This window comes from Diadema setosum, chromosome 1 (genome assembly GCF_964275005.1).
Source record: "Diadema setosum chromosome 1, eeDiaSeto1, whole genome shotgun sequence".
Taxonomy (NCBI): domain Eukaryota; kingdom Metazoa; phylum Echinodermata; class Echinoidea; order Diadematoida; family Diadematidae; genus Diadema; species Diadema setosum.
This window is the reverse complement of record NC_092685.1, coordinates 8,545,600-8,572,128: the sequence shown is the minus strand read 5'-3', so window position 1 is coordinate 8,572,128 and position 26,529 is coordinate 8,545,600. Positions and strand designations below refer to the sequence as shown.

Genomic DNA, 26,529 nt, shown 5'->3' with positions numbered 1-26,529 from the left:
TTACGATGTTTGGGCCATATTTTCTTAAATGTCAACTTTTAAAACTGGAAATGCTGGTAGTCGGCAAATTCATTATAGTATTGCCCTCCATGTCTTTTCCTCAATAAATGCTTGGAATTGAATTGAGTAAAGTTGGAGTTCTTTAAGAAGGAATTCTGCATTTGCACAGTTGAATGATGAAGTAAAATGGTATGCAAAAGAAAGAAAAATTTCTTTGGAATTCATGGTGAATAATCATATTTGTTCCTCAATTTCTTTATTTTTTTCATCTCTGCAGCTGCCATGATCAGGCATAACCACAACAACTGTGCCTTATTTGCCCAGTCGGTCAGACTGGACTGGCTGATCAACAGACTTGAGAGCCAGCAGGCTTCTAGAGGTAAGCCAATACTCCCACTGGTGGCTGGAATGAGTGGTAAACAGTGTCAGGTGGTATGGGGAGATGGACTTCATGTTTCACTCAAGGGACCAGACCCCTGTCAGTGTCTGCAGGCTTTATGAATATCTTTCCCCTTAAAGCTTATTCCTGATGAGCACTAGGCATTTTTGCTATGGAAATATTGCTGAATTTGAGTACCTAAGTACATGGCTTATTTTGTGTTTATTGTTGTGTAATGCAGAGAATTCAAGAAATAAAGCAATTTGTGTATAGTATTCACAAATTCCCCGAATTGAATAGCAACCTGCAAATCAGCATTGTAATAATCCAGTATCTTGATGAAGGAGTTCCTGCAGGACATTTACTTATTTTGTTTTCATGATGAATATTCATATTATGATCAGGTTATGTGAGTTGCAAAAGGGTTTATAAAAAAAAACACAACTTATAATCGTTTGTCACAGGAATGGGATGTAAGCCGTTTATTCAGATTTGATGTGATGCAGGCCTTCCAACCTTTCTGAATTTTCATGAAAAAAATCTGAAATTTGACCATTCCCAGCTCTTGTGTTGATTGGAGTATCATACTTTTCTTGATGATTTTACTGTACACTCTTATGGAAACTGCTTTTTCTTTCCTACTTTTGAGCTAAATCATACCTACATGTATTTTTCAGTCAGAAAGGTTGGGTGGTCTGGTAATGCAATATGTACTCCCATGTTTGTGCCCCATTTCAGGTGTGCTGGAGGTTCTACACTGTGTGCTGCTGGGAAGCCCTGAAGCACTAAACATCATCAAGGAGAACCACATCAAGTCCATGATATCACAGCTGGAGAAGCATGGCCGAGATCCAAAGGTGAAGACTTCTCCTTCTCAGAACAAACTTTCCCTCATTCATAGGATACAACAATTCACTGCCATATATGGGTTGGAGTTCAATTCAACATGCTCATCTTCTGTAAACAATTTTATCTATTTTGATGACATAAACAAAGAGGAATCCTTATTTAGAAATGTCTGAAAGGTATCATGTGTTTTGTATTATGCTGAAAGTTGACTGGTACTGAAAGTATGATACGAGTATCTACTCCCACCAATTTAAGAACATTTATGACATAAATGTTTGACCTGGAAAAGATATAAATTGCTAAATTTACAGCACTTTCATACGAATGATAGTCATGGCCAGTGTGCTTGTAAAGCCTATACTCTCTATGCATTGTTGTTCAGTGTTGGGGTAAGAATTATTCCCAATGTCCAATAGGTTGTAGTTGATATTTGAACGACATTGATCAGCATTGGTTTTAGATCTAATGATGGCAATATTGAACTGTGATTCTATCTTCAGTTGCAATGAATAAGATAACAGGATGGATCTAGTACACATGAGGCGGAACTTCTCGTCAAAGATCTTATGTTACTGTGTGTGTTTCTTTGTTTTTAGTCTCATCTCTATTGATTATCTCTCGTCACCTTCAAAAAAGATCAAAAAACCCACTTGTTCCGTTAATATCATTAGTCCACTGGTAAAGCGCATTTGAACATATATGTTTATGGAAAATGCGCTATATAAATGTATTATTATTATCATCATTATCATTATTATTATTATTATTATTATTATTATCATCATTATTGTTATTATTATTATTATTATTGTCATTATCATTATTATTATTACAATTATTATTATTATTATCATTATTATTGTTATTATTATCATTATTATTATTATTATTATTATTATTATTATTATTATTATCATCATTATTATTATTATTATTATTATTATTATTATTATTATTATTATTATTATTATTATTATTATTATTATTATTATTATTATTATTATTATTATTATTATATTATTGTTATCATTCTTTCTTTCTCTCCCCATCTGTCTCTCCCTGTGACCCTCCTTTCTTTCTACCCTATCTCCCCACTTTACTCATTAACTTTTCTCACTCTCTTTCTCTCCCCTGTCTGTCTCCTTCTCTCATCTCTCTGTCAAACGTTCACTTTGCTCCTCCCAGGTGCTTGATGTCCTGTGCTCATTGTGTGTTGGAAATGGCGTGGCTGTCCGATCCAATCAGAACCTGATTTGTGACAATCTGCTGCCCTCTAGAGATCTCTTACTGCAAACAGCTGTCGTGGATGAAGTACTCTGGTATGTACAGTCTATGTGTGTCTGTGTGTATTCATGTGTATTCGTGTATAGTGAGTATTTTGAGTAGAATGCATTCTGCTCTTACTGTTTTTCTTTTGTATGACTGTGTTTCATACACTGAAAAAAAGAATTGAATTAGAAATATGCGAAAAATGTAGCAATATGTGTGTTCTGTATGTTTGTGTTTGTTTGTATGTGAGTGTGTCTTCTGTGTCTTTATCTTTCCTTTTGGTAGCTGACAAGTTGTGATTACCATTTTCAATAGAGCCAAAAATTGTAAAAACCCACGGAGATGAAAACAATGTCAACATATTTGTAAGGTAAGGTAAGGTAAGGTCTGATGTCCAACAGATCCCATGAATACTGTTATCTGTGTAGAAATGTTAATACACAATTTGACAACGGCTTTTATGTTCTATCATTGTGTTACTTGTACAAAATGTATGTGTATAAGTGTTCACTTTTTTTTTCTCATTTGTTGCACAAGTTGATGAAATAATTTTAATGCATATGTAGTTGCCATATATATCTTTTCACACCACAGAGAGAAAGATAAAAACTCGTTCATAGAAATGGAGGATACCTGCATAGTATTCCCAAAACAATTTTAGGTAAATGTATATACTTGCATGTATTTGTCCGGCTGTGACTGTGACACAAGACACATGAGTCCCATCATAGTCTATACATGTTTGTAAGAGGTATAGGAGTCCTTGTGGTGCAACGAAAAAAAATCACAGTAAGTGCAGCATGTATATATATTTTCTACTTAATATACTCTACATACACAAATACACATTTTTCCATTTCTTGTGGCACATTCTCATGTAAAAGAGTGGACTTTTCACTACTCTGACCCAGGTCATATAGTATCTCTATCATTTACTTCACCTCTGCAGCATGCGACCCAACGTCAGTATCTGCGTTCACCGTGGCAGCACCGTCTACAAGAAGTGGTATTTTGAAGTGGCCATCGACCGGCAAGAGGCAGGCACCTCCCGCCCCGTCCACTTCAGAGTAGGGTGGGCCTCCTCGGCAGGCTTCCGCACCTACCTGAGGGGAGGGGAGGGATGGGGGAACAGCGGAGTGGGCGACGACCTTTACTCCTTTGGGTTTGATGGGATGAACCTGTGGACTGGTGAGTTGATAACTACAAGCTTTTTTTTTCTTCTTTTTCTTTTTTTGTTGTTGCTTTGTTTGTGTTGAAGAGAACATTTGTAAGTTTACCTTGTAGACAATGGTAATCTTATCTACTGTGTAATTAATATTCTCTTTTCTTTAACCCTCTTCGTGCCACATTAATTACATTATGTTATTTGGTACGATAAATGAGCTTGATTTAATGTAGTGCCCATGTACTATGTTTCGTGTGGGGCGATTTGTACGGGTCAATAGCAGCCACTACTTGAGCTGGAGCCCTGCTTAAAAGGAGAAAGTTTGTGTCTCCCCCAATAAAGGAGGGGTCACTGTATGACTCTAATTATTTTTATTGTTATCCATTTTCTTATGTAACTATATCCATTGTAAGTGGAGTTGTTGTTATCCATTTTCTGAATATATAATCATATCCATCGTAGGTGGAGTTAGCAAGGCAGCGCCGTGGTCAGGCAACCGTCTACTGTCCAAAGGTGACATTGTGGGCGTGTGCTTTGATCTCAGCATCCCTCGCATCCTCTATCATGTCAATGGGAATCCCATCAAGGCGTCCTTTGAAGGAATCAACCTGGACGGCATGTTCTTTCCTGTCATCAGTCTCTCAGCAAGAATTGGGTTAGTGACTCACCTCCAGACCTTTCAGAGGCTCATTAGATAATGACTCAGTGAACTTCTGTCATATTCTATAATAGTACTATCATGAAATTTGTAATGCATTACAGTTGTACACAAACTTGCTCAAAATTTTAGGTTTTGTAGATTTGTATGTGTAAGGGAATACATTTATAGTGTTTGATCATACCCATTTTGATTTGTGTATCTTAAGTAAGGGAATACATGTTTGTAACCAACTGAAAGACAAAGTTGCAGTAGGAAGAAGAGAAATTGCTTTATCTATGCAGCAGTTATACTGATGACAATATATGACCCTTGTTCTGTCTCCATTCAGTAACCTGCTGTTTGTGGTTTCTTGTGAATTTAATGCCACATCATCCTTGATGTATTCTACACTTAGTGTACAGAGTTTGTGTGTGTTAAATGTGAGCAATGACCATCATTAGAGTTTGGTCTTCTTTTCCTTTTTTTTTTTTTCAGTGTTCGTTTCATCCTGGGTGGCAAGCATGGTCGTTTCAAGTACACCCCGCCCAAGGGCTTTGCAGCTGTCTGCGAGAGCCTGCTGCCCAAGGAGAGGCTCAGGATAGAGCCGTGCTTCGCCTTCGGGGACGTCACGGAGGGCCTGGTCCAGGGTCCCACCTCCTCCCAGGAACACTCTGCCTTCATTCCGGCTCCAGTCGATACCAGCAATGTCAGTACCAATTCCCGCCTGTCTTCTTTTTGCATTGCTTTTTAATAGTCATTAGCCACGTGTGCTCGTGGAGGGGAATGAGTTGAAATGGGGAGGGGAAAGGAGGTTAGAAGGGGAGTTGTGTGGGGACAAAATGCAAACATTTGAAGTATAGGTGTCTTGTGGGGAAGCTGTCCTGGCTAACCTGTTAAAAGACCATATGGATAGGACTACAGGCTTCCATGTAAGTATAAAGAGGTTTGCGTACCATTGTGGTAGTAGTGCTCTTTTGGTAAGGCACTTCATCCTCTCTGCCACGCCTTTTGGAGGAGACTTTAAAGCTGTTGGTCTTGTGTCGCAGAGAGTTGTTCCCTGTGCACTTTCAAAAACAACAAAACGCAACAAAAAAAGATCCAGCTAACTTTTGTTGTTAAGAGCAGGGTGAAATCCTAGTGAAGTGATTAAATGCGTGCAAAATAGGGCTAGTATCTGTAATAATCTTCTGGATGGAAAGAAGCAGATTACCCTCAAGAAGCAGAAGAAAAAGTCATGTGCACATATTCAGGAGACTAGTGAAGATAAGGTCTCACTCAATCCTGTTATATCTGAAGGTTGCAGTTTTCGTTTTTCACATGATTTTTTTTTCTTTCTGTATGCATCTTCATTATTGAAAATAATTTTTTTTTTTTCTGTTGCGTAGTTTTCACAGATGATGCAAACCATTCTGTGATACAGAACATTCATCACTGTGTTGATTTGAGGTTAAAACTTTTGGCTAAAAAGTGATAGGTGCCTACAAACATCATATATAAATGGCAAAGCTCAATTTCTACTTTCAGGCAACTGATTACAACGAACCAGAGCAAGTCACCTTTAATATGATTTAGATATTCATAGCCGTCTGACTTGAAATATAAAATGAGTTTAGGAAAGCCTCATCTCAAACCTTTCACAGGTGAGTCTCCCTGGATACATCGAGATGCTAAGAGACAAACTGGCAGAGAACATCCATGAGCTCTGGTGTATGAACAAGATTGAAGCTGGCTGGACTTGGGGACCTGTAAGCATTCTAACTTTTTCATGAGACCCGTTCTAAGATTCTGTGAAGCAAGATATATATTCGTGGCATGAAATTTTCGGGAAATGCAACTGAAGGCCTTTCTCAAGATGTGAAATTTTCGCGAATTGCCACTGGCATTCAATGCATATAATTTAGACAAGAACTTTCTCATGCATTTTAATTTCGTGAATTTTAGCTCTCAGGAAATTTGCGAAATTAAAATGCATGCAAACATTCCTCGTTTTGCAGTATAGTGCAACGACTTAATTGACACCTACATTGTATGAGTGCCTTTGACTGTTTGTTTCCTTTTTGTGTAGCATAGAATGTTGTCAGCACACCAAGGTCACACACATAGACACAATTCTACATTGCGATGTCTCTATTTAAGAAATTATCAAACTATGCAGACTGAGTTGTATGATGATGTTCAAATGGAGAAAAAAAAATAATAGAAATGTTCTGAAAATTATATTTTCACTACCGAGAGATCAATAAACAGATATCACCACACTTTATGAACTGTGTACAAAATGTTTTTTCTTGACACCACTGTGTATGAGAAATACTGAATATGATAAATCTGGTCTCTTGCTAGAACTGTTATATGCTCACAAATCCTGAACCTTTGTCCTACAAATGCTCCAGGTTCGGGATGACAGCAAGAAGGTGCATGACAGCCTGATATTCTTCTCAAATCTGTCGGAGCAGGAGAAGAACTTTGACATCACTATGGCCTATGAGACCCTCAGGTGACCGAGACACTGGAGGGACTGATTGAGAGTGTGGTATAGTGTGATAGCAAGAGAGGCATGAGTGCCAATATGGGTCACATTTCTAAAGCTTATGTCCAAGCACAGTTCACGGACATAACTACCAACAAGTAGATCAGGGTAGCATTGATATTTCATATTATTTTACCAAAAATGCACTTCTTTTGATACCTATCACATAGATTGGCCTGTTTTAACAGTTTGTTACAACAAATGTTTTTTTTTTTTTATTGCTTTAGTGAGCCTTTGTTTTTACATTGCCAGTGGGTAAACTTGCTGCTGTGTTTATACAAAGGGAGATATTGATAGCTAGACCAGCGCAGTGTTGTAGTATGCATCATCATGAGTGTGTATGATAGTCATGTGAAGACTTGATGATCATCTCTGTGAGGACAATGTAGATTAGTGATACCAACCATTCAAACTTTTTTTCACTTTGACCAGGACACTGATAGCTCTCGGTTACCACATCAGCATTGATGAGGAGACGTCCAAGTCAACTCTCAAGAGGCTTCGCCTCCCGATGAAGTAAGTCAAACCCTTGGGATGTGGACATATCTTCCAGGAGGAAATGATTAGGAATTACAGAGAATTATTGTTGGGTCTTAAATATGTAATGATTATTACACTGTTTTATTTGGCGTTTTAGCAAAAGGCGAAATGCAGTAGCACCCTTGTGTGATTGACGCTAACATGTGGTCACTGTTTTCTGAAATAATTTTGTGTACAGCCCACTTACCATGTTATGATTAGTTCTGGTGAAGTGTATGAGCATTTTGACGATGCTGTAAGTTGCCTTTTGAATGTGGTTTTTGTACTCATATTCACTGAAGACAGTGTTAGCTCACTCAAATCGAGGCATTCACACTTTCAGCCAAACTGTCAAACGAAGACTGCTCATGACAAAGATCAGTGTGCAGTCATCAAGTGGTTATCATTAAATCCTTTCCCCATGTCACAGCTACCTGATGTCCAATGGGTACAAGCCGGCCCCATACAACCTCTCCAACATCCACATCAACCCCAAGATGGAGAAACTGATTGAGCTACTGGCGGAGAATGCCCACAATGTCTGGGCCAAGGACAGAATAGCCCAGGGGTGGACATACGGACTGTCAGAGGTGGGTCAAGGGTCAATGTTGGGCCAGTCGAGGTGTTCCTCTGATAGGCTTGAGTAGCTAATAGGATGACCTGTAAATGTGATCAAGGGGAACTGGTCAAGTTGTGTAGAGTCAAACATACTGCATACAGAACAGTGTCACCTTCCCTGACATTAGACTAGAGAAAGAAGGTTTTCCGGTTTTTAAGGTTTATATGTTTACCTGGAACATGATACCAGTCACAATCCCATCAATGCAAATTTTTAGACTTGACCTGACCATGTCTTTTCATCACAACTCTCCCTTTTGTTTGTGCAAAACATTTTAGCCAAGTATTGAGGAACTGTAGCAGTTCCCCATCCTATCAAAGTCATCACTACTCAATCAGAAAAATTCTAGAGTAATTTGCTGCAAAGAAACTTGATTTTTGTAAATTGTTTTGAGATTTGTGTTGCTCACTTCGATCCATAATTTTCAACATCCAAGTCTTTGTTGAAGTGATCAAGTTAGAGAAGTGCAAGTGACAGTCGTTGCATATATTTTTATGATCAGTTACAGAGTATGAAGGAAAATGTGCAACCCTGCTTACTGGAGTCTTTTCAGCACCTGAAAAGCTGTAACATGTGCAGCTTCAGGGAATAATTTTCCTGGTATCGGATCACAATTTGCTATGTATTTTTATACTCCTGCTACACAAACTAACTTTTGTGTAGCAGTTTTCTTCCATAGAAGTGTACAGAATACCATTTAGAATATTATTCATCAGCTGAAATTGCTAAGTTAATCAAATTTGAGTTGGAAAATTGTTCCTTGAGCTTTTAAAAGTGTGGGAGAGAAATGATCAGTGAATTAATACGTATATAAAATATATGTCTATATAGAAGATGCAGAGAAATGACTAATGAGATATAATTAAGAAGCAGAATTTCAAACTGGATATGAAATGTATTCATCACATTGAGGCTGTCAATGTTCTGAAATTCTCTTTCACCCTGTATGACATAAAATTTGTACCATTCTAACATCTCGCTTTGCAGGAGACAGCATACAAACGCAACCCCCAGCTGGTCCCCTACAGTCAGCTGAATGATCAGGCCAAGAAGCTGAACAGGGACACGGCCAGTGAGACCGTCCGCACCATCCTGGGCTTTGGCTACTCCCTGGAACCACCCACTCATGAGGGACAGGATACTAGTTTCAGAGGTATGTAGTTCCCTCCTTCCCTTGTGCTCCTTCCTACCTTCCCAATAGTTGTTGTATTCATATTTGTCATGCTATTGCAAATTCCATGGAGATTTTACCCCAGAGAAGAATTGATTTGAATCAGGTAAGGATGTGAAAGCCAGCAAACAAATTACTGTAAAGCAAGATATTTTTACGGCATGAAATTTTCATGAAGTAGAGCGGATGGCCTATTTGATTTGGTCATATTTCCATCAACCTGTTTCCTATATTTCTTTGCTTCAATCCAAATTTGTTCTCTCCTTGGGGCATATCATCTTTGTATTAAACACGTTCATGAGTCTACACGAGTTGTTTGTGTTGTAACTATCTGCAAATCATGTTTGCTGCGACCACATTGAATTAAAACTAAAACTGTTTAGACTTACTGAAAGCAGAATGATTTGTTGTGAGTCTCACTCTCCATAAATCCTAACCCGTCCTCCACAGTGTCCTCCACAGGGTGTAAACTTGTACTGTTGTCCATCTCCCTCTCCCTCTTCTGCATACTACGAAATCTGTAGGTCTTGCCAGAGAGATTTCTGACAAGAAGCAGTACTCCAGGACATTCCGTGCCGAAAAAAGCTACGTAGTGACATCTGGAAAGTGGTAAGTACATTCTTCTCACATATTAGAAATAGACAGGTCTCCAGCTTTAAAATGTGTGTGGGTAAACCTATAATGATTGCCATGACAGTTTTCCACAGCTTTATTACATACTAATATATTTTTAGTTGTATGTTTGTTGAAACTTTTAAGACTTCTCAGTTGAATGTGTGTCACTTGTCAACCATGTGATCTTGTGTCATGTGTAAAGTACTGCAAAGTCTACTAATATTTGAATCACTTATTGCTGTCTTTAAATTATGGGAGGTCATCTTGTAGATATATGCTTATCGTCACTGGGGTGACAAGACCTTGTATCTGCAATTTTGGTGAAAATGACTTTTTTGGATTAATGGTCAAATAATGGGTTAAGTGATGTCCTGTCCAAATCCCAACTGTCTTACCCTAAAAATGAAGATGCCACGGCATGTCAAAGGAAAGGCTTTCCCATTCGCTATAATGCTTTGGCCGCCATGTTTTTTGGCTCTCCTTGACATTTTACATTTTGTAGATACGAGGTCTTGTCACCCCAGTGACGTTATATAGGCTTACATACTTGAATAGTAGACATAGGAGCTCCAGGCATATACAAAGTAGCTGCGTGCACGGCACTGTCATACACATGTGTTTGAACTCAGTTTGTGTCTGTACCCATTGTACATGTGAGTTTTTATTTAGTATTTAATTTAATTTTGTTTGATCTCTTTTAGGTACTTTGAGTTTGAGGCTGTGACATCAGGCTACATGAGAGTGGGATGGTCTAACCCCTCTATTCAACCAGGCACAGAAATTGGCACGGACGGCAACTCTTTTGTCTTTGATGGCTTTCTGGTATGAAAGTGCAGGGATTTCCCCCATCCTTTAATAGCTAGGTCATTGTGTCTAAGATTCATGCTTCCAATGTCATTTTCAAGCTAAAATGCAGGTACTGCTGCTTTTTAGTCTGGTTTATATGCACATTATGATCAGAAATGTATTAGTTTGTTTAGATGTACTGTCAAAGATATGATTAAGGAATAATTGGTTAAAATTTTTGGTGATGATGCTTATAAAATCTACCTTATCTTTTAGGCCTGGCATACACAATCTATGGTAGACTTTAATCAGAATGCACATTATGACATGATTGTAACTGAGGTTTTAAGAAGAAAATCCTTTGAAGTAATTATTGGATAATTCTGACTTCTTATATGTTTATATATTATGTTTATTTTTGTAATTGAATCAAACAAACCTGTGTTATGACTCTGGTAAATAAAATGTCACACATCACGAACATGGGACATGACACTCCCCTTTTCTTGTAGTCCAGTCTTCATATTTTCATCGTGGATTTATCCTTGTGATTTCAAGCAGCATTTCCCCTTTCCCTCGCTCTCTCTTTTCCCTCCACAGGCAAGGAAGTGGCATAGGGGATCGGAGACGTTTGGTAAGACGTGGAGTGAAATGGATGTCATTGGCTGTATGCTGAATCTGGAGGACAAGACAGTCAGTGAGTCGCTGGTCTTTCATTCTATTTTTTGTGATTATTATTTTTGTAATGTTTGTCTCGGTAAATCCCCCTGCCCTCTCCTGACCTGCAAGCTCACAGTTATTAGCTGTGGTCAGAGACAGGCAGGGGAGCAGCCAATCTTGCGCACGCTTATTGCCAAAACTCTTGGACATTTATGGATGTGAATGTGCAGTGTGTGATAAGGAAAGGCAATAATTTCTCACACTCTGTTGACCATATTTTTTTTTTGGCATCACTTGTGTCAAGAAAAACATATCATGTCACAGAGAACAAGAGGTATTTTTTGATGTTGATATTATTCAAATCAAGCTTTACAAGGTGTTGCTGTGCATGGTGAAGTTTTATTCACTTGTGAACCAAATGTGTGATATCAGTAATGATGCACCTATATAAAGATAGTTTGTGAAGGAGAAATTTAATATCTACATCTGAAAGTGATTGAGACTCCTATTTTCATTTGTATAATTTACAGTACCAGGATTACCACTTTCCATCACTACCCTTCTACTAAATTGGCATATGAGAAAATCTGCTGTGTTTCTGTCATCGTATCAGAACATAGATGAAGAGCTTATAATGTTGAGGAGAATACTCATGCCTTTGCACTTTAACACTTTTGTCTAAAAGATAATAACAGTTGAAGTACATGTATGCTCAAAACCATTGACATTTTTTGTTTCCATCTCATTGTCAAACAGGTTTCACCATGAATGGAGAATTTCTGAGTGACCCCATCGGATGTGAGATGGCATTTCAGGACATTGAAGTTGGGGACGGTAAGACAAACTTGATGTTACATGAAAGAATCATAATCTGTGGAAAACATATGCACCTCTTATCATAGAATGTATAGTACAACTGTAGCTTGTTATAGGAACCATTAGAAATTGACAAATTGAAGGAACTTTTTTTTTTTTTTTTTATAAGGATACCTTGTATGTGGTGTTTGTACTGTGAATCCCATAGTGTCAAAAGTATACAGATGTTTTCTAAACTCTTCTGCGATTTTCTTCTGCTTCGTATACATCATCAGTTTAATGCAAATTATTCCTGCATCCCACAAGTGATAAAAATACCACAAAAGCCTGTTTAGATTTGACTAACATCAATATTCTGATTGTGATAAATATATATCATTTGTCCCTCTTTAACTACTGTGAATCTACCGGAGAAGTAGTAAGACAGCCAATCACCAAATACACACATTTTTATTTATGTATTTTTTTTTATTTCTATCTCTCTACAGGCCAGATATAATCAGTTATGAAGGAGACTAGGCAGTGAAGCACCTGGTCCAAATGTGCAGACAAGTTTTGAGTCGCTTTTGTCAAGTGTGCTTGTATTGGTTTTCTTGCAGGGTTTGTTCCCGTATGCATGCTGGGTGCTGGTGAGAAAGGACAACTCCACTTTGGCCAGGTGAGAGATGGACTGCAGACATTTTGTATGGTCAGAGACATAGAGCTAAATGTGTCATGATACCTTCCGCAATTGATTGACTACATCATGTGACTTAAAGTGGGCCGTTTTACTCAAAGTGATATGTTCAAGCACAACTTCTTACACCTTGCAGTTCAATGTAGAGAAAATAACATTAGGTATTCTAGATTTTGTGGTGCAGTAATCTTGTCCGTTTCAGGAGAAAGTGTTAACCGTATGGTTTGCTGTTGTAGGTGACATTTTGTCTTCGTAGAGGTAAAATGTGTAGTAATTTTCTTTTAAATCACATTTTTTCCCTCTGTTTTGAACAGGATGTGAATGATCTGAAATACTTCACTGTGTGTGGTCTCCAAGAAGGCTATGAGCCTTTCTGTGTGTAAGTATATTTACATGTGCATATACATTGTATACACTGTACAATGATGCGTTATTAGTGTCATTTTGCAGGAAGATCTCACCACAGTTATTTTAGGAAACAAAAACAAAACACAGAAACCCGTAACCCCATATTGTTACAGCAGTCACAGCTTTCAAAGTGAGGGACTACTGCAATCTTCTACGATGTACATGTATTATCTATCCCTTAACGAAAGCAATGTATGCTTCTTGTACTAGTATGAGGTGTTGTGCAGTATAACAAAAGTTATAATCCCAAAGGTTGTTTTTCCCTTTTTTTCCCCGTGATGGTGGAAGGAGGTGAACATACCTTAACCTAACTATTTTCCTGTATGACATGACCACAACCTACATTGTAGTGTTGCAAACTAGTCTGACCAGCTTAACCCTATGTCTGATTCATATTCAAAAAACTAATATCATTTTGCCGTGTGAGACCATATTTTAGTTGCCAGTCTCTAAACATCAAGACCTCTGCTGATGGGACTTTTTTTCATATACACGTGTAGGCATATAGAACATTCTACATGCAAGTGTGTTTTGTCATCTATTGAGATGGAAATGTCCTGTCATTGTTTACGAATGAAAAACACAAAGGCATACTTGTTTGTTAAGCGTGTGTGTTCCATGTTAATTTCTGTTGTGGTTCTGCCCATTTGCTTTGGCAATTAAGAATCAAGGAAGAGAGATAAGAAGAGGCAGGACAGAAAAAGTATTCAAACATTAATATGCTCATTGTTCTGCAAACGTGTTGCATTCCCCATGTGGAGAAACAAGCATTCCAAGGCTGAGGATGTCCCAGAAATAATTTATGAAATCTAGTCGCGGGAAACTGGGATCTAACTCTTGCAAAGCCGTCTTTGAAATACCAGGTTTGGGTGGCTTCTTATTTTCAGTTGTGCCAAATTCAGTTTTCCCGTTGATTTTATGCTCAGTTTTCTTTTTTTTTTCTATATTTTCCTTCCCTCTTTTTGTGTCTTTTAGTTTGTTTTTATTATCATAAACTGTAATTGTTCTCTGTGGTCTCTTTAATAAAGTGAGGTAAAAGCTGTAGCATCTCCTTCGATTAACTCTTAGACTGAACACCATTTCTGTTTTTGTTTTTGTTTTTGTTTTTTGTTTTTTTGGGGGAGGGGGGTGGGGGTGGGAGGGTAACTCACCTTGTAGTGACATACAAATTGTTGACAAGAAGAATTTGAGAATGTTACCATCCCTCATATTCATCATGACATAGCAGATTAACTGAATCCTGATGTGTGTGTTATCTCCCCCCGCCCCCCCCCCCCAAAAAAAAAAGAAAGAAAAAGAAATGCTGTGCTTTGCAGAGATTTCAAAGATTAAGTGTTTACCAAAATGGCTTTGAAAATTCTAAACCCGTTGTCAGTCAGGCGCTACAAGGATGTCAGCACTGTAAAGGCACCATGGCGTGATAGCATCCTTCTGAAGCTTATCTGAACTTTAGCCCTGCATGCTTGTTATGCTCTTTGTAGATTATGTTTATCACTACGGAAACCGGCATACTGATTTTGCGCAGCCTCAAAAATCCTACATTAACCTATTAAGCTGTAACCTTCCTTTGTACTTACTGATCCAAATTCCACATTTCCCTCTTTTTTTTTTCTCTCTTTTTTTTTGTTCTTTATAGCAAATTTCATTGTGAGTTGCCTGAGTAATGCTTGTTTCTCCAAACACAAGGGTTTTCAGTGCTTTGTTCCAAAGTCTGTGGCTTTCCCCTTGAATAACATGTTTTAAAAAAAAAAATAAGAAAGAATGTTGCAATCTGTATATGAAAGCATAATGACCTGTCTGCAGACCGGTTTGTTTGGTTGTCATACCTCTTCATGATGTACTGTAATTTAGTGTTTACAGTACACTACCATGGTAACTAAAGGTCACTGCCCAGCTCTTCTCTCGAGAATTAAAGTTTTTCAGCATGAAAGATCACAAAGGTGTTAGATATAGGGATGAATTAGAGATGAAAGTGATGATTCCTACTTGTTTGGAAAATCCTCTTCTGTTTCCATGGTAACAAACTACCAAAATATTTGATAATTGTAACATTGTGGATGCTAGCAGAAATTCATTGCAATGTCAATCCCACAAATTTTTCCAGTGAGGCTTGCCCGCCAAATGCATGCTTGCTGTGCCACTATGAAGTTGAGAATTAAGGACATTTAGTTTTCATAACATTTGTTTGTTTTTGTTTGTTTGTTTGATTTTTAATACAAGTTTTGATTTGTGTAATGAATTGCAATCATGAATCTGGTAGTTACATTTTATTTCAGAAGTTGTCAAAAATTGTAGATGGAGAAGATGAATGATTAACAGTGTATGTAGAACTGTAGCTCTGGTACAGGATTTTTGTCTGCTTTTGTTTTATTTTTCATTCAGAGTGAGCAAAAATTTTTATGTGACTCTTTTGGATGTCAATTATACATTTGTTTTTTCGTCACACTTCATAACTCTAGCAGAGTTCAATTAACTAGAAATAGTATAGGAGGGAGGCAGTTAGAAACTTTACCTGGTAAAATAGACAGGAAAATTCTGTGGGGTGAGATCTGGGAGCTAGAAAACAATGACATCTTTATACGAGAACTTCATCCAGAGAAGATTGTGGTTTGAAAGAAGAGAGAGAGAGAGAGAGAGAGAGAGAGAGAAAAGAATAGAATATGCCGCTGGAACACCAGTTTATGAAATATGAAAGACCGAAAAAAAAGGGAAAAAGAATAGTTTTGTGTTTCTTTGAAAGGAAAGTATAGTAGTGTACCCTTTACAAGGAAATAATGGAATGTTGTTTGCTGTGATCAACTGATGCCTATTCTCAATTTTTTCGTATCTCTCCCCCTTTCTCTCTCTCTACCTCCCACCTTTTTTTTTCCTTTTTTTTAAAAACTCTGCTACCCTAATTTAAACTGGTTCTGCGATGTGCAGCAATTGTTATGCTCGGTATGTGTGTATGTACAGTATATTTGTATCTAACTTTATTGGCTGTGTTCAATCTGTGAAGAAATTCTTTAGACATCCGCTTTGGCAGAATCACAGTTCCAGTCATTGTTTTGTCACACTTGTGCTTTCATGTAGAAAAGAGAAAGTAGCAAGGAGCATATCAGATGGCGAGCACCCCCCAATTATCCCCTAAGCTCTGTACCACATTTTGCTTCAGCGCTTCAATATTGATACATCTGCTTTTCTTCCTGCTGCTGTTTTTATTTTTATTTTTTGAAAACAATTGCAATAATATTTACTTTGAACTCTTCATGTGAGGAAAGTTAGCAATAATACAATTTGAACGTTTGACAGGTGTTTAAGATTGTAAGAGAATTTGTATCATTTTATTGAAATACCAGACCCTGGTTGTTGCATTGATCATAAGATTAACAGTTTCCTTTCTTTCTCTCAATGAAATTTGTTTTTTAAAGAAGAATTTTGATTATAGGAGGTAGAATTGCATTTCCTAAATATTTTGGTTACAAGCAGAGCAGTTCTCACAAGCTGTACAAGATCAAGATCAAAACTTCCAGTGATGAGTATTTAGATACTATTATGTTTTCATATCTGTTCTCCACATGAGAAAGCCTCAAATTTCTGAAATGAAAATGTAATGAGAAAAGTAACAACTGCAGCTCTTAAAAAAGGGGGGAGGGTCCTGTTTGACCATGAAACTGATTACCTTTCAGCCTCTTTTCAATAAACAAGATTCCACTAAAAAAAAAAAAAAAAAAAAATCAGTAGGCCTGTTGTTCATGTTTGGTCTTGTTTTACTTACTTAAAAGCAGAGGATGGGAATAAATCTGTGTCATTAATGCTTTATTTCTTCTTCTTTTTTGTTTTTTTGTTCCATTTATTTAACCTTGCAAAGCAAAGCTCATCAAAGCCTTGCATGTTTTTGTTTTTTGTTGGTGTTTTTTTTTTATACAAACCAAGGTTCACTTTCAGTGCTCTTCCCTTTTTCTTTTCTTTTTTTTTTTTTTAGTTCAAACCTGCTCATTTGTCCATAGTCCATGCTGTCACCAATTTCAATAGATGCTAGTGACATCACATTCACCAATTTGTCTTCTCAGTTATTATTTATTACTATCATTTTTTTTGTTATGGTGCGTGGTAGATACATGTATTTGATGACATTGATTCTTTGTTAGTTTGTCACTTGAGGGCTAAGGGATATTTGACTCTAGCATCTCTTGGAAATTCCCTTAACCAACAAAATACATTGTATGCTAGGTCCGTTTGATGGAAATATGATGCCTTTAGATGGTCTCGGTAGAAAATTGAACAAAGTCAAGGTCATCATGAAAATTTCTTTCAATAGCAGCTACAAAATGTTGTTAGAAATCTTCTCAATAGATTTCATTCAACCCAGTAACTTGAATGAGTTACATGTATATTATTAGCTCACCTGAGCCAAAGGCTCAAGTGAGCTACTGCGATCGCCCTTCGTCCGGCGTGCGTCGTGCGTCGTGCGTCGTCCGTCGTGCGTAAACTTTTTACATTTTCATCTTCTTCTTGAAAACCCCAAGACCGATTTTCATCAAACTTGGCAGGTAGCATCCCTAGGGGGTTAGGAACTCAATTTGTTAAAATGGGCACCATGCCCCACCCAGGGGGCCCCCAGGGGGGCCCAAACCCCCCAAAATTAAGGAATCTGTAAAAAATCTTTCTATAGAACCAGAAGTGATAGAGCTAAGTTGATACTATGAGTTAGTACATTGATGACTGTAGTTTCAAGTTTGTTCATAGCAGAATCAGGGGTGCCCCCCTTGGGACCCAGGGGAGGGGGGTGGGGAGGGGTCCTAATGGGGCCTAAATTATACATTTTCCATCTTCTTCTTGGGCCCCGGGGGGGGGGGGGGGTAGGGGCCAAACCCCCCAAAATGAAGGAATCTTTAAATATCTTCTCTAGAATCAGAAGTTATAGAGCTAAGATAATACTATGAGTGAGTACATTAATAACTGTAGTTTCAAGTTTGTTCATAGCAAATCCAGGGGTGCCCCTCTTGGGGGCAGGGGGGGGGGGGGAGGGGTGGGAAGGTCCAAATGGGGGCCTGAATTATACATTTTCATCTTCTTCCTGAAAACCTCATGATGGATTTTCGTCAAACTTGGCAGGTAGCATCCCTAGGGGGTCAGGATCTCAATTTATCAAAATGGGCACCATGCCCCACCCAGAGGGCCCCAAGGGGCCCCCAATCCCCCCAAATTAAGGAATCTTAAAAGATTTGGGCCCTTATTGTACATTTTCATCTTCTACTTGAGAATGCCTGGTCAAATTTTAGTAGAGCTGTGAATAATTTAGATTAGTGACTGCGTGAAAGGTGAACTTGCGATACTCAGGTGAGCGCTAGACCCGCGGGTCTCTTGTATATATATATATATATTTTTTTTTTTCCCTGACTTGTTTTGCCTAAAGTGAGATTTGATCATGACATTGCAGGAGGTACATGTACAATGAAATGATCTAAATCAGCAAAGTGTAAGAGTGAGAGAACAGGGTAATATAGAGCAAAATCAGGTATTATATCAAACAAGCTCTGTGACTGCTTGAATGCCATTTAGTTTTTGTTTTTTCATGATATCTTCTAGGAAACTAGAAGTAGCCATCATCTTTACATGTTTTGTTGTTTGTGAAGAAATCTGAAAACATGTAGTACACAGAAAGAAGAAGAAGAAGAAGAAGAAGAAGAAGAAGAAGAAGAAGAAGAAGAAGAAGAAGAAGAAGAAGAAGAAGAAGAAATAATCAATATCCCTCTATCTTGGGCAGTGTGAACCTACATAATGTCCTTCATAAAGGTGGAGTATTATCAGGAAAAATGTCTGTCTGAGGAGAAGACATTAAATTAGTAACTTTCTACGCACAAATCAAAAGGTTGGGAAAGTCACAGAAATAATGTCACAGTCATACAACCATGATAAGTCTTTCCAGGTATGATGTCGCTGCCTCCGAGTTGTTGGTTGATGACAAATAATCATTACTTTGTGATATTTGTCCAGTTTTACTCAAGTTCTTACTGATCTGTTGCATTCTTATTGCATCATTCATGCGATATCATTTTCTTGCTAGGATTGCATGTTTCTTTTGTACAGTGAATCGCAGATCAGAATCCTCCACTACCTGCCAGATCAGAATACTTTTATGGGACGTTTTAGCATGCTGAAAGATCTCAAAAAGACTGATTTTTTTTTTTTTCACAACTCGAAGAATCATTTCTTTGTCACTTTTTTTCTTTCTTCTGATAAAGAGCAAAAATGATTTATTTAATTCGTTTTTGCCATTCATTCAACTTAAGCTTTCATTCTCTCAGCATTATGAAATGACATCAAGGGCTGCTTTGTATCAATTCTTCAGATTTTTTTTTTTTTTTTTGGGGGGGGGTCATTCTGACAGTTTAAACTTTGCACAAATGGCAGAGTATCATGTTTTTGCAACTTTTTTAGGGTTGATGAAATTCATTTCTCTCTCCTAATTTTGTTATAGTAGTAATAGCACTTCACTGTGGTTTTTGTCACTTTTTTCCCTATGACTTTTCCTTTGTACTCTGATCTTCAGGTCAGACACTGTATGAATGCAATGAATATGAAGTTGTCTCATATTGATTTTAGGAGAGCATACAACCAGAGGTGATTATTGATGGATATGAACACAGCTTACAGCTATCATATCTATCATAGCATGTCTGACAGATAGGGCAGTGTTCTTCTGTCACACATTTTTTTGCTATAAAATGCCAACTGTTATTGCACCAAGGGATAGTTTCCAACATAGTTTCAGCCTGTTAGTTGTGGAAGCTGTGATGTAAATATCACTTGTTTATATCTGAAATGCACATTGCATTGCAACCTCATACTAAAAGTTAAAGCACTATCTGACGCTAGGACAGCATGCACAATCAAGTTTTTGCTATCTTTCTCCCCCTAAAAAAATGCACAGAACATGGCTCATCCCCCCCCCAAAAAAAAAAAAAAAAAACCAAAACAAAACTAAAACTAAAAAAAAAAAACCAAAACAAAACAAAAACTAAAACAAAAACAAAAACAAAACAAAAATTGATATCCACAGTGCAATGGCAAGAATAAATAGTATGGTTGTACATTTTTGCAGTTGAAGGTTGGAAAAAAATTAAAGATACAGAATGCTGCTTCCGCTCTTATAGCAGGGAGCCCTGTATCCTTATGAATATTCTAATTGAGTGCCAGTTGGTCCTGAAAATCCATCAAGTTGTATCCATGTGGTATGCTTTGAAAAGATCAGGTTGAAATACATGCACACTGTATGTTCAAGTATGTTCTCTCTTTTGTTTGTTGTTGTTCTTGTGCTAAGGTCTATAGAGATTCTAAATCATCAGTTTTGATGTTTAGAAACTTTCTCCCTCTTCAGCACAGTGTGTCAGGTATATTAGGGTACTTTAGATGAAAAAGATCAGAAAGTAGTGGAAATATTTGATCATCGGATATGTTCCCTTAGATTTTATTTTCTGTTTTCGTTGCCAGACAGTGCATGATGATATCACACCAGGGAATGGTTTCTATGTCATCAATAGCATGTAGGATTATTTGCACGCAAATGATTGACAAGTGAATACAAACCATGTGAACTGGAAAGCTCCAGTATGGGTTTGTAGATTATTGCACATATTGTATGTGTAGCATGCTCTCACTTACAGCTATGATGCAACAGTTTGTACATAATCACCAGTAAGAGAAGTATTTACATGTACTTCTTTCATTAAAAAAAAAGAAACTCTACTGTACAGTATGTCCCCCCAAAAAATCAAAATTGGATTTCTGCATTGATAACTTTCAAAATGATTAAACAATCTGAATGTTATTTCAGGATATGAAACTGTAACTTCTTACCTACAATTTGCAGAAAACCCCATTCAATGTGGTTAAGTGGTAACAGAGAAATGTGGATTGTTGTAAAGCATGTCATGGGTCCGTTTCTTCCAAGTTCAGCACTTGGATGCTCTCGAAACTGTGAACACAATGGACGTACTTGGAGGGAAAGGATTCCTGACATGCTCTACAAAGATCCTCATTTCTCTTTGACCACTGAAGCAAATCAGATGGGGTTTTCTGTAGGATGTTGGTAATGAGTCATAGTTTCATAGCTTGAAATTGCATTTGGATTGATTCACTATATAAAAGGTATCATTGCAGAAAGTCTGATTGTTTGTTTGTTTGTTTTTTAGGGGGACATATGGTATTTGCCAGTGAGGTTAAATTGAATTTGCATTTGTGAACATGCCATATATCTGATAACAGAAATGAAACACTGTTTGGCCTGTATCTAGGAGTCCAAGGTGTATGTGTGACAAGGTGTGTCTTACATCAAATAAATAAATATGCACCATTAAATCATTAAAATCAAGCACATATCAGGTATCTAATCATTAGTTCAATGTCCTGGTTCATGGTCAGTTTTATATTCCCCCCCCCCCCATATTTGATTGCAAGATTTTTACTTTTTTCAAAGTATCAATAGAAAATTCTCAGTCAGCAGGTAAACAAATATTTGGGAATATGCTGAAGTTGATATCTCAAAGCATGCTTTCCTACATTTAATAGGAAAGTGCAGAAATATAAAGCAATATCTAATTACATGTACCTGTAGGTACACTGCAGAAAACATCTAGTGTGCCTGTTGGTTCTTGCAACTGTATAAATATGCAGTACCAAGGAACACTGTGTCCTATGCCATTTTTGAAAAGAAATGTGTGCTTACTTAAACATAGTTGCATTCTTGCAAGAAATTTCATTTACTGTCATCAAAGTCTTCAATCTAATGTTTGTTGTATTTGTCTCTGTGCAGTTATAGTATACTTTTTGTGCACTCTGGACTGTAGTACAGCTTCATGAAGTCTCAATTATAAGGCACAGTGATAGTCCATTGATGGCAGTGCAGCATTTTTGGAAAAGAGCTCAGAATTACTATGAAATCAGCCCAAGTTACTCTGAAAACTGCTCAAGAATGCTTGTAAGAGACAGCTCAGAATTTTGTCTACTTCAGTTCTTAATGCTTGGAAAGGTCAGTTAGGTGCAGCCCATTTCAATAACATAGCCATTCACTACAAAAATCATTTCACACCATCATGCAGCAGAATATTTCAGACAAAGAAAGTATATCAAAGAGCAGATATGAGCAGATTTCTTTCTGAGGCATTGTCTGTTTAGCTCATTCACCTGCCCATTGTTTGTTTGTTTGTTTGTTTTTTAGATGGTTTATCATTTTCTCAATCATTTTATTTTTACTTAGTCACCATATTCACAAGCAGACATTTACAAGCTGTGCTTTATAAACCATACTCTTTCATATTGATCTCATGCAGGACTGCTAATTTTTCAGTAACTTCATTTTTATTTCTCATGAACACACTTTCTGCACGCAATATGTGTGTCTCTGAGTCAGTTATGACTGATTACATGTGATATACAGTGTAGATGATACCGACCTTTAATGGCTGTATCAAGCTACAGGCTCTGTACTGCACCTTTGGGTTCACCGGGAAATTTGACTTTTTCCTGCCACTTTATTTAGGTACATTCGACTGGTCATATTTAATTCTTGAGTGAAGCCAAAGAGATCACCTTTACAAGGTGCTAACAGTGACAATCTTCTAAAAAATATGAAACACTCGTATCGCCTACATGTATTCACAAGATGTTAACAGTAAAACCAGGTGCCGTAGGAGATGCTTGATAGAGAAGACCATTGTATTAGAATGCTTTTGTGTTCCACAGTCTATAAAGTAACTTTAGGTTGATTTGCATTTGGAATTTACACTGCCTTGTTTTTCATCAGGAACATGAAGAAGTCGATGCCGCTGTGGTACTCCAAGAGCCAGCCCATCTTCCAGTCAGTGGAGGATGAAAATGACAGACTCATCGTCACAAGGATCCCTGCTGGGTTTGTAGCATCCAGTAGACCTGGCACTAATGATGAGGAGGATGAGGAGGACGGAGATGAGAAGGAAGAGGAGGAGGAAGAGGAGGAGGGAGATGAGAAGGAAGAGGAGCAGATGAGAAAGAGGAGGAGAAAAAATAACAGAGGATGGTTATGGATTTGATTGAGATTGATTAGTAGGCGTACTGACGATGACATTTAGGATGATGATGGCTGTTGATGATAAAGTTGCCTGTAGTCAATATCTTAACATAAAAAAATGATCATGGTGTTAGAATTATTTGAAGTGGCTGTAATGATATTGCCAAGATGATGCCCAAGAAATAATGCTGACAATGAAAATGATTGTTGAGTTTGTTGATGATGTCTGTATCCTTATGATGGTGGCAATATTTTGATATTTTTGACATTCTGATATTTTGAAGGATGAATGATTGCAGTGCTCTTCCCTTGAGCAGTTAAATGTGGTATTAGCAACATTGATGCATGGACAAGTGATACATAAAAGTATTGATGACAGACTATATCCATCTAATGACTGTGCAATGTTTCATACTAATTTGATGAAAAATTGAGCTGGCTGTCCACCTATTTCTTCATTTTCTTTTCTCAAAACTTCTTAGCTAGAGTCAAATAGCTGAAGGATGGATGGTAGCAGTCTCTTCTCTCAAGCAGGGGAATTTGAAATTAACAGTATGTTAATGGACAAGAAAATGCAAAGATCCGGAAGGCAGACAAACTGCATACTAATTATCATAGACTTTATTGAGCAGGGTTTCCATTCATACCTCTTATTTACCCCCCCCCCCCCCCGATGTTTCTTAGTGTTTAATTTTCTGTGTTTTTACTCACCACAGTATTGAGGGGCCTCCCTGTCTCAAGGTATCCCACAAGAAGTGTGGTTCTGTGGAGAACCTTCCCACCGAGTACCTGAGGCTCAGCATGCCAGTGGAGTGTAAGGACTTCCCAACAAGGTGAGTTTTGTTTTTCTTTATTGTTTTGAAAGAGAGAGCTTAGCTTTACAGCAATGAGTGTAATAATAATTGATAATCTGAGTACATGGACACGAATCCCAGGACATTGCAAAGCCATCTGCGTGAACAAGGAATGTATTCCTTGCAATAACCCCTTCCCCCCCCCCAAAAAAAAAAAAAGAAATGGAAAGGGAAACCCTTACATGCTTTTCATATTATACACGATATGTCTAACCAATATTGAATAGAGTTTGTAGATGCTTCTAAACATTTAGTACTGTTTCATATGGAGGCCGAGATCATTTTCCCATTCAATTCATTTGTTACACTGTCCAGTTGTTTTTCTGCCTTTCTTGAGTAAATAAGTATGCCCCTCCTAGAAGGGAAAAGGAAAATGCACAGGTACACTGTACATCACTGCTTTCAGGCCTTACTTGCAATGTTTGTTTTGCCCATTTCATAACTGAATTTTGCTTTCAAGAGTATCTTGATTTTATCTATCTATGTTTTCATGTAATTTTGCCATTCTTGCCCCACTTTCTTCCCCTTCCCCCTCTCATGCAGTGGAGAGATGGTACTCTCCATTCCAGTTCCGGTCTTGTCACCAGGCAATAAGCGAGGCCAGTGGGTCCAGCACGGCGGTCACAGCCTGGACCTGAGCGAGACTGACTCCAATGAGGGGTCCAGCAGGAGGGCCCGGTCTGGCCTCGACAAGATGGGTACGGTCTCCTTTCATCCCTGGGAGATTCCTCTCTGTCTCTTTGAATGATTCCTACAAGTTTGTGCTGCCACATGTTGGGACTGCCCTGATTAACGTATTCAGCTTCCCTTGTCCACCGAACCCCCTTGACGAGGTTTTTTGAATGACTTTGCTCTGTGATTTTGCCCCGCCTACTCCAAATATGAAACTACAATGTATCATTCCCTTGAAGTTGTGCATGGATATGATTTCAGTTAAAAGGCATAGATTCTGTGTTTACGATGGTTGGATTCCCTTTCATATGTAATCGTGTGCTCCCAGTACGTACTGTTGATGGCAAAGAATGTAAAGTTATCGACATACTGTAAAGTGGATATTTTCGCGCAACTAATTTTTCGTGCTCGGCCGCGTAAAAAGAGTTTCGCCCGTTTTTCATTCCGCGGAATCAAGACATCAACTACTGGAACATATGGCAAGCAAAATATTTCCGTGCTTTTATTTTCGCGCTAGTTTCTGGTTGCGCCAAATGCACGAAAATTTCAACACCGCGAAAATTTCCTCTTTTACAGTATTATTACAGACTGTCCTGTTTTGCAGGCTCTGACAGACTTAATAATTTTGTAAAAGTAATTCTTCAATTTGATATGAATACTTCTTATTAAAGCCAGTAGTGATCTTTTCTCACTCTTGCCAATTCTTCCTTTAATACAAAATGTAGCCTTTAGAGGGTCCGTGTTTTGATTGTTACCCTAAAGGAGTTTAGATCTGTTGTGCAGATTTTCATGCATTGATGACCCTTTACCTTGTAAAATTGAAGGTTGATATTACAGCATTGTTTTGATTGTGAGGAAATCTGTGTTGCTGTATCAAGTGATGTCATCAGTTTTAACATCTCTGGACTCGAACACAAGTGAAATTGTATGAATGCAAGTGGGATGGTGTTGCCCCCACAAACTCCTTAAACGTTGTCCTTGAACTACATATATTTTTGATGACTTAAAGAAACTGATTGTGATAAAAAAAAAAAAAGGAGAAAGATCATGTGTCATTTCATTGTCAGGAGAAACAGTTATTGGGGATATGATCCTTGAATGTAGCCATATCATATATTCACCCAGCTTAATGATAGGAAGACAAAAGATGATGTTCCCCTTGGATTTTCCTCAACCTTATTTGTCATTAACACTCATACTAACATGTTTGGTATGCATCTACAATTTGTACATGAACGTTCATATGTCTGTCTGACTGTTTGTCTGTCTCTGTGTGCGTGTGTGTTTGTGTGTACTAATGCAATTCCGAAATGCAGTGGTTACTAACGGATACCGGAGCAGTACGCTGGAGAGCGACTCAGACTTTGATACGAGTGCCCCCAGCTCCCAACCTTCAGCACCACCACCGCCCCCCACTAACCAGCATCATAAGGGTCGCAGGCATCGGTTGCTACAGAGTAATTTTGCTGTCTTCTTGTGTCCTTGCTCGTGATTTTGTGTTATTAAAAAAATAAAAAATAAAAAATCACCCCATCTGTATTGTCATACCTTGTGCTTGCCTCCATTGTCCACCAATGCCAAGCCTAATTGCTGTGATAAGCAGAATTAGCCATGGAAGAAAGTGACTGCTGTTTGGAAATTATTTTAGATATGTGTCTACGTAGTGATCAAATCTTTAGTAATTGCAATAGGAATATGAAAAAGAAAATGGGTTTATATGGGGGTATAAAGTATTCAAACAAGAGAATTGATGTAAAAATATAGGAAGCATCAAAACACACTCAAGTTTGGTTTAAATGAAATTTGATGATGTTGTACTGACAGTCATGTCTCACCGCAGGTGTAGTAAGCATTCATTAATAGCCATGTGT

At 37.8% G+C, this 26,529-nt stretch overlaps 1 protein-coding gene across 1 annotated transcript in view; it reads left to right on the top strand.

The window, feature by feature from the left end:
• Nucleotides 1-26,529, top strand: part of LOC140235297 (ryanodine receptor 2-like) — a 171,708-nt gene that overhangs the window by 130,831 nt on the left and 14,348 nt on the right. Inside the window, exons 18-37 of the mRNA XM_072315328.1 lie at nt 278-379; nt 1,118-1,236; nt 2,414-2,547; nt 3,447-3,685; nt 4,125-4,317; nt 4,798-5,008; nt 5,943-6,047; nt 6,696-6,799; nt 7,265-7,348; nt 7,782-7,941; nt 8,958-9,123; nt 9,666-9,750; nt 10,458-10,578; nt 11,143-11,239; nt 11,959-12,036; nt 12,618-12,676; nt 13,009-13,073; nt 22,890-22,994; nt 23,849-23,965; nt 24,530-24,684. Of these exons, the coding sequence (XP_072171429.1) occupies nt 278-379; nt 1,118-1,236; nt 2,414-2,547; nt 3,447-3,685; nt 4,125-4,317; nt 4,798-5,008; nt 5,943-6,047; nt 6,696-6,799; nt 7,265-7,348; nt 7,782-7,941; nt 8,958-9,123; nt 9,666-9,750; nt 10,458-10,578; nt 11,143-11,239; nt 11,959-12,036; nt 12,618-12,676; nt 13,009-13,073; nt 22,890-22,994; nt 23,849-23,965; nt 24,530-24,684 (2,499 nt within the window). The remainder of the gene's footprint in view (nt 1-277; nt 380-1,117; nt 1,237-2,413; nt 2,548-3,446; nt 3,686-4,124; nt 4,318-4,797; nt 5,009-5,942; nt 6,048-6,695; nt 6,800-7,264; nt 7,349-7,781; nt 7,942-8,957; nt 9,124-9,665; nt 9,751-10,457; nt 10,579-11,142; nt 11,240-11,958; nt 12,037-12,617; nt 12,677-13,008; nt 13,074-22,889; nt 22,995-23,848; nt 23,966-24,529; nt 24,685-26,529) is intronic.